This window comes from Chiloscyllium plagiosum, chromosome 34 (assembly GCF_004010195.1).
Source record: "Chiloscyllium plagiosum isolate BGI_BamShark_2017 chromosome 34, ASM401019v2, whole genome shotgun sequence".
Taxonomy (NCBI): domain Eukaryota; kingdom Metazoa; phylum Chordata; class Chondrichthyes; order Orectolobiformes; family Hemiscylliidae; genus Chiloscyllium; species Chiloscyllium plagiosum.
In genome coordinates, this window is record NC_057743.1 from 38,292,656 (window position 1) to 38,301,496 (window position 8,841).

Below are 8,841 nucleotides of genomic sequence, written 5' to 3' on the forward strand. Positions count from 1 at the left end.
ATGGAGGTTGGTGGGGTGGTAGGTGAGGACCAATGGGGTTCTGTCCTGGTGGTGATTGGAGGGGCGGGGCTCAAGGACGGAGGAGCGGGAAGTGGAGGAGATGCAGTGGAGAGCATCGTCGATCACGTCTGTGGGAAATTGCGGTCTTTGAAGAAGGAGGCCATCTGGGTTGTTCGGTCAGTCAGCATTCCTGCTCACTACATCAGTATTAGAAATTCTGCCTTGCTATGTAACTCACCATTTAAAGGTTCCCCAAAGCCTATAGGCAAACAGGCTGAAAGGGCTGAATGGCATTCCCTGCTCTGTCTTTTTTTAATACGCCTTTGATCATACCTTCAGTGTTCTCCTGTAATTTTTCTAAAATGTGTCTGTATTCCTTATCACTTTTCTCGAGTTAACATTGTACATGGACTATAATTTATTATCAAACAGTGATTAAATTTAGGGTTTGAATAAATAGGTTATGCTGGCCCACTTGGTTGGATGAGGTTATTGGTGAGGCAAAGCATTAGGTGGATTTATAAATGCAAACTGAAATAACTCCACAGAGGCTGGTCTCCTGTCACCAAGTCACCCTTTATCTATCTGTGGAGAGTCCTGGACACTGGTCCAGCTCCCTCTGAGCCAGCTCTCAGAGTGAATAGAACCTCTGACACTCCTGTTTTTTTTTTCTTTTTTTCTTTTTTTTAGTAAATAAGATACACTGGCAGGGTGGTCCTAGGCTGTTCATAAGTTCCTCTCCTCTCCTGTATACAGAAAGGTGAAGAGTCTTTCACTCACACTGATGCATCTCCCTCAGAGCCAGCTCTCAGAGTGAACAGAACCCCTGACACTCCTGTTTATATCTGTCAGCCAGGGCTCCCTGATTGGAAAAAAATTAACAGCTCCAATCAGGGAACTCTTATTCTATGAGGCCCATCTGGCTGACCTCATTACAATCATTACACAACAAGGATTTTGAATCCAATATGTTAATTTAATTTTTTTTTAAATCTAGTCAATATTGCTCCAATGAATTTGTTCCAAAAAGAATAGACTCTACAGTAGGAAAGTGACTGGATTAGATTGACCACTAATTTACTCTCCATTGCATCTGAACAGGAATGATTTCCTCATTGCTAAGTGTTGAGCACAGCTGCTGCAGTAGAACCAGGGGGAACATTGCATTAATCTGTTGTAGAGAACAAATGCCTTTTCTCTATTCTGTGCAACATAGCTTGCTAATGATGTCTGCGTCACATCTTAAACCTCCCCATGAACAGCAGAAGTTATTTTCTTGTCTATTAAAATCTGAAACTGCAGACTAAAAGCTGGAAGCGGAATGGGTGGCAACATATATTTTATTGTTGTTCATCCAAACTCAGAGCCGTGTTCTGATCCCACCAGGGTATTGGGAATCAGTTAGCTCAGCTGGCTGGGTTGCTGATGCAGAGTGATGCTAACATTGTCAGTTCAATTCCCACACTGGATGAGATTGCCAGGAAGGATTTGTGTCCTCAACCTCTCTCCTTGCTGAGGGGTGGGGACCCTCAGGTTAAACTGCCATTAGTTGCCTTTCTCTTGTGGAACTATGGCTTCTTGATTTCTTCTTTTGTTGTATACAGTACACTTTATAATCTGGCACCTATTCTTCAACATAAGTGTGCTAAGGGATAGTTGTAATCACAAAACCTGCAGCCAGTTGCCTTCTGTGTCTATGCCTTGTTCCTGATCTTTTGTCCCTTTGGTTCTGTGGAGACTTTTGGAGAATGTTATGTTGGAGTAAAAATGGAAAAATAAAGATTCTTACAAGAAAAAGTCTTCAAATGTCTAAACAAGTGCAAATTTCCTTAGAAGATGCATCTGGAATGTTTTAATGCCAAAGGCAGTGCTCTGTCCACTTCAAATGACCACCTTCCTACAACAGCCAAGGCACTGAATGTCAGGGTGTTCAACCTGAATCTGTTCTTAATCAAAAATATTTTCACCAGGCAAGGAAACTGTAGCAGATTTGCTTGTCTCCTTACCTCGAGGATAAAGTTAAAAATCACACAACACCAGGTTATAGTCCAACAGGTTTATTTGGAAGCACTAGCTTTTGGAGCGTCGCTCCTTCATCAGGTGGTTGTGGAGAATAAAATCATGATCACATAATTTATAGCCAAAGGAGTCAAGTGTCATGGAGATGTGATATATTAAACAATTTTAGATTAAATCATTCATCTTTTAGAATGGGATATGCTGCTTTCTGTTCTTTGATATGTAAATCCCAGAACTCCTTTTAAATTAAATTCTCAAGTTAGCTCAGCTTTTCTAACAGTAAGTGTGAACAATATGTGTACCTCAAGGATGGTGAAGCCAAGGTAGAATTTCAACCACACCAGCTGACTTCAGCAAACCACTGACTGCGGAAACTTAAAGTAGAATTTGTTCCTCAGTGCATTCATACAGTACTGATGCTATCCACTGCACAGTGAGAGAAGCTTATTGAGGTTTATAGCCTTTCAAATTCTTCGCTGTCTCCCCCCCCCACTTCCTTGTCTCTCCAGGCCATTACCTGCTTTGAGAGGATGAATACATGGACTGGTTCTAGACATCTCCCAATTCTATTTTCCGGTTGACCAGAAGAAGGTATGGAAGAAAGGATTGGCTCCATTTTCGCTGTATCCTTGCAGGAAAGTACCTGGCCACAGCTAAGTGCCTGCTCACAAGAACTTGGCTGATATGGGAACCAAGAGAGGTTTCTTAAAAGAAAATCTGTAGCGACATTGCATGTTGTTGAACAACATGGAGCAGAATAACATTAAACTTGAACTTGAATTACTAATGGAACAAAAACAAGAGGAGTCAAGTGTTGGTAATGGTAATGTTGATTCAGAACAGGTAAATCAGAAAGGAAAAAAGAACTGCATTTGTATAGCATCTTTCATGACCTCAATACACCCCAAAACAACTGCGTTAATTTTAGTGTTTTTACAACAATGTAAGAAACATGGCCAGCCAATTTGTACTGAAGAAGTAAAAACAATGACTGCAGCTGCTGGAAACCAGATTCTGGATTAGTGGCGCTGGAAGAGCACAGCAATTCAGGCAGCACCCAAGGAGCTTAATCTAGAATTTGTACTGAAGAATGAGTTAAACGAGAAGGAATGTTTATTGAGGAATAATTAAAAGTCGGGAGAAAGGGGAGGAGAATTCTGCTTTTCTCTTAAATGTTATTTCCACCTCCAGGGGCAGGTGATGCATCAGTTTATTGTCTGTTCTGAAACCAGACACGATTGTGCTGTAAATCAACAAACACCCACCAAAATATGGTTGAAGTATGCACCCCAATAGGCAATTCATCAAACACACTTGAATACATTTAAATGGATAGCCAAGCAATATGCTGTGAATGGTGGGCAGACATCATTATATTAATTTGTTGCAATAAATGTGAGAACCTGAATTAAAAATGAGAAGAAGAATTGATTTTCAGTACAGAATATAGATTAAAATAACCAGTGGAAGGACTCTTGAGTTGTGTTTTGAAGAAACAACTTGCCCCAGAACTCAAGGTGCCGACCAACAGTTCTTTGGATTAATTCTAGTCAGCCTCCAGGTTTTGATTATTGCTTGTATTGCATTAGATGGTGTATCCAATATCTAGCTCCCCTTTGAAACAGCTAAAGATGTATTTTTGCTTATGCGGTTAGAAAGTTTCTAGAACAGAAGCTATAAAACTTCTTAATGAATAATTATACTTCAATTTGAACCATCCACATTACAGACCTTTCAGACACTCACACAATAAATTTACAAAACCAATAGCAGTAATATTATTAGTCACTTATGTTCTTCCTAAATTAGCATTTTTCCATTTACGATGACACAAACCTGTCACTCTTTATATACACTGAGATTTCAGGCCTTTATTGGGTTAATGATGCACTTGACTATTAGGCTTTAATTGTGTCATTAATTTTGTGCGTCAGAGAGTTTGTTCTGCTGCGCTATAAAAGAGCTGGAAAAGCATCCAGTTAAAAAAAAACGATTGAGGTGTTCACAACACATTTAGCATTTTATTCTGGAGAGCTTTGAGCTTCACTATGAAGTGGCAAATGACAGTGTGCCTGATGTCCCTGCTGCTTCTTCTAAGTGTTGAGGCAGTAGACCCATTGGAGGAGCGAATGAAACTTCAGGTAAACAGGGTGAGTCAAAGGTAATTACAAAATGTGCAAATATGGCAATTAGGGGAACAGATTCAATCAATAATTGTAAGGACCAAAATAGAAAACAAAAGTCTGAACAAAGTGAAAAAAGATGAAAGAAAATCCCACTGGAGAGAAGAACAGAACTTATTTTTCAGGCAGGTTTTGCTGAAAGAGAATTGGCAGTGAATTAAACAGTAATACTGCAGATGTTGGATGTCTGCAATAAAAACAGAAACTGCTGGGGAAGAAATTTGGCAAGTTAGGCAGCATCTGTGGAGAGAAAAAGAGAAAAACAGTACAGTAAATGTTTCAGGTCTTAGTTCATATTTTCAGCATCTGCAGTACTCTGCTTTTCAACAAAAAGGAGAGAATTGAATCGATAGTATTGGGGAAGTTGTGGAGAGAAATGAGGGAAAATGGAATTGTTCTCCAAAACACTGAGAAAATGGAAGGAAAATGTAATAGAGCTGTTAAAATTTTGAAGAGGGAAGAAGTAGAAGTGGTTTCCATTGACAGACCATCAGTAACCAGAGGTCACAATGTTCAAGTTGGCTTAGAGAGATGAAAAAAGATTTCTTTTTACACAGAGTTGTTGTAATCTAGAATGTGGTACCTGAAAGTTGAAGGAAAGAGATTCAATGGTAACTTTCAGAAGGGAATTGGATATGTAAAGGATGGTAAATTGCAGGGCTATGGGGAAGAGGCAGGGAAATGGGACTAACTGGCCAGCTATTCCACAAGGGCTAGTATGGGGATGATGGAATGAATGGTGTCATTCTTTTCTGTAGGATTCTAGGAAAGTCAACATTGACATCAAGAGATATTGAGATATACAACTGGTGTTGTATAGGTCTGGGTTAATAATGAGAGTCCAGAAACTGTATACTCCTGTTCGGGTGAAAGGAAAGGCTGGTAGTGTAGGGAATGCTGGATGACTAGAGAAATTGAGGTTTTGGTTAAGAAAAAGAAGGAAGCATATGTCAGGTATATACAGGAGAGATCGAGTGAATCCTTAGAGTATAAAGGCAGTAGGAGTATACTTAAGAGGGAAATCAGGAGGGTGAAAAGGGGACATGAGATAGCTTTGGCAAATAGGGTTAAAGAGAATCCAAAAGGTTTTTAAAAGTACATTAAGGTCAAAAGGGTAACTAGCAAGAGAATAGGGACCCTCAAAGAGCAGCACCATCTATGTGTGGAGCCGCAGGAAATGGAGGAGATACTAAACCAATATTTTGCATCAGTGTTCACTGTGGGGAAGGATTTGGAAGATATAGAATGTGGGGGAATAGATGGTGACACCTTGAAAAATGTCCATATTACAGAGGAGGAAGTGCTGGATGTCTTGAAATGCATAAAGGTAGATACATCCCCAGGACCTGATCAGGTGTACCCTAGAACTCTGTGGGAAGCTAAGGAGATGATTGCTGGGCCCCCTGCTGAGATATTTGTATCATAGATAGTCACAGGTGAGATGCCAAAAGACTGAAGGTTGGCTCACTATTTAAGAAAGTGGTAAGGAAAAGCCAGGAAACTATAAACCGGTGTCCGTGATGTCGGTGGTGGGCAAGTTGTTGGAGGCAATCCTGAGGGACAGGACTTACATATATTTGGAAAGGCAAGGACTGATTAGGGATAGTTAAATTGGCTTTGTACGTGGGAAATCATGTCTCACAATCTTGATTGAATTTTTTTAAGAAGTAACAAAGAGGATTGATGAGGGCAGAGCGATGGATATGATCTAAATGGACTTCAGTGAGGCGTTCAACAAGGTTGGCCATGGGAGACTGGTTAGCAAGGTTAGATCTCATGGAATACAGGGAGAGCTAGCCATTTGGATACAGAACTGGCTCGAAGGTAGAAGATAGAAGATGGTGATGGAGAGTTGTTTTTCAGATTGGAGGCCTGTGACCAGTGGAGCACCATAAGGATTGGTGCTGGGTCCACCACTGTTTGTGATAAATGATTTGGATGTGAACAGAGGAGGTATAGTTAGTAAGTGTGCAGATGACATCAAAATTGGAGGTGTAGTGGACAGCGAAGAAGGTTACCTCAGAGTGCAATGGGATCTTGATCAGATGGGCCAATGGGCTGAGAAGTGGCAGATGGAGTTTAATTTAGATAAATGCGGGGTGCTGCATTTTGGGAAAGCAAATCTTAGCAGGACTTATACACTTGATGGTAAGGTCCTCGGGAGTGTTGCTGAACAAAGTTTCATAGTTCCTTGAAAGTGGAGTCGCAGGTAGATAGGATAGTGAAGAAGGTGTTTGGTATGCTTTCCTTTATTGGTCAGAGTAGTGAGTATAGGAGTTGGGAGGTCATGTTGCGGCTGTATTAGGATGTTGTTTAGGCCACTTTTGGAATATTGTGTGCAATTCTGGTCTCCTTCCTATCAGAAGGATGTTTTGTGAAATTTGAAAGGGTTCAGAAAGGATTTACAAGGATGTTGCCAGGGTCGGAGGATTTGAGCTATAGGGAGAGGCTGAACAGGCTGGACCTGTTTTCCCTGGAGTGTCGGAGATTGAGGGGTGACCTTATCGAGGTTTATAAAATCATGAGGGAATTGGAAATGGTAAATAGACAAAGTCTTTGCCCTGGGTGAGGGAATTCAGAACTAGAGGGCATAGGGTTACGTGAGAGGTGAAAGATTTAAAAGGGACCTAAGGGGCAAATTTTTCACACAGAGGGTGGTACATGTATGGAATGATCTGCCAGAGGAAGTGGTGAAGGCTGGTACAATCACAACATTTGAAAGGCATTCGGATGGGTATATGAATAGGATGGGTTTGGAGGAATATGGGCTGGGTGCTGGCAAGTGGGACTAGATCAGGTTAGGATATCTGGTCAGCATGGACGGGTTGGACCGAAGGGTCTGTTTCTGTGCTGTACCTCTCTATGACTCTAATAAACCGGAGAATTTGAGTTCAAAGGCTACTAATTTGAGAACTTGAAATTGGTTTGAAAACAAAAATGCAGAAACACAAAACTGGTTCCGGCAAAAGTGCAATTGAAGCTGTCGGATTGCCATAAATCCCCAGCTGGGTCCTCCATTTCTTTCAGGAAAGAAGTTAATCTGATATATAGCCCACATCTGTTCCAGAGCCAATCTGGGTGAGTATGAACTGCTTTGTGAAATGGTCCCGTAAATCACTCAAATGTACTGGGTCAAAACGTAGGCACCTGTTGATATTGAAAACCTACTCAGAGATTAGAAAACCCAGTGCCGGTTGTATCCTTGAAAAACCTTTTGACTAGTGGAATACTTTTGAAAAGACCAATAAACCTCAACAATTTAAAGACTTGATTTTTCATGAATACGTTGGCAGGTCAGGAAGAGTAGGGTTTAAGCAAGTGCTCATTACTAAAGAGCCAGCGAAGAGTAAATTGCAATGAAACAGGTGGATGGTAGCGAGGATAGAACTGTAAACTATGAAAAGCATTCAGGACAATTCAGCTCGATTTGTGTAAGCAAATAATATTTGCATCAATGAACAAACCTCTTGTGTTTTATAAAGATAGACAGAAGGTTTTGTTTTCTCTGTCCACAAGGAAGTGACAAAAAGCAGGAAGTACCTGATGTTAAAACTTCTGACTGAGCTGTTGGAGTCTGATGACAATCTCTTGGAAAATGACTTCACGTCTTTGAGCCCGGGAGATGGAGAAGAGAGTTCAGTTGAAGAGAGGTCGGTGAACGCGGGGATCCCCCGCAGACGGCAGAAGACACCTTGTAAATTGTTCTTTTGGAAAACATTCTCGCACTGTTAATTATTGATGGAGTTTCTAAACCAGCAGCATTGTATTAAAAACGGCTTGTTTTCCTGTAAAGGCTTAACTTTAAAAGTATTACAAATCTGGCTGCACATCTGTCCTTTTTCGAGATTATAATTGACGCTAAAAGCCTGCAATGAATTTAAGTTAAGAATGACCCTTGAAGACATGTCAAATCTTGTTTTAGCAAATTAAACCCAAATAAATTTTCTAAGTTTATTTTGTAAGGAAGGTTATTCTTTGGCATGTGTTTCCAATGACTTTCCTGCTGGTTTCTCTATTCCCCATCCCAGCATTATTCCCTCATCTCCCTGACTTCCCTCTCCCCACAAAGATGGCCTTCGATCCAGTTCCCCTCCCTCCCTGACTCAAACCTGAATTTGATTGTAATACCTGAATGTATAGAATGTATAGTCTCTCTGCATTGAATGTATATACTTACCGAACAGTGAGTGTTGCCAATAATAAAAGCATACATTTACACCTGCATTTTAAGGATTGATATTCTTTTGTATCTCATACAAAAAGATTAAATAAAGTACTCTGTTATTGTCCAACACGTTTAATTGGAAGCACTAGCTTTCGGAGCACTGCCTGTTCAGCAGGTGGTAGTGGAGTATAAGATCAAAAGACACAGAATTTATAGTAAAAGTTTACAGTGTGATGTAACTGAAATTGTACATTGAAAAAGACCTGGATTGTGTATTAAGTCTCTCACCTTTTAGAATGGGCATGTTGATCCCAGTTCTCTCATACGTAAATTCCAGAACTTTTGTAAAGTTACTGTCCTACGATCTTATACTCCACAACCACCTGATGATGGAGCAGCGCTCCAAAAGCTAGTGCTTCCAAATAAATCTGTTGGACTATAACTTGGGGTTGTATGATTTTTAACTTTTGTACA

At 40.5% G+C, this 8,841-nt stretch overlaps 1 protein-coding gene across 2 annotated transcripts; it reads left to right on the plus strand.

Moving 5' to 3' along the window:
* The first annotated feature begins 3,965 nt into the window (after window positions 1-3,965).
* LOC122540152 (somatostatin-1B-like) lies at window positions 3,966-8,420 on the plus strand. 2 transcript variants are annotated; one of them, XM_043675464.1, is made up of 2 exons: window positions 3,966-4,160; window positions 7,719-8,420. In XM_043675464.1, exons 1-2 carry the CDS (start codon window positions 4,068-4,070, stop codon window positions 7,932-7,934), a joined length of 309 nt encoding a protein of 102 aa, XP_043531399.1. In that variant the 5' UTR covers window positions 3,966-4,067; the 3' UTR covers window positions 7,935-8,420. The 2 variants fall into 2 exon arrangements, with proteins under 2 accessions (XP_043531399.1, XP_043531398.1); XM_043675463.1 differs by having other exon boundaries at window positions 3,975-4,169.
* Window positions 8,421-8,841: the final 421 nt, after the last annotated feature.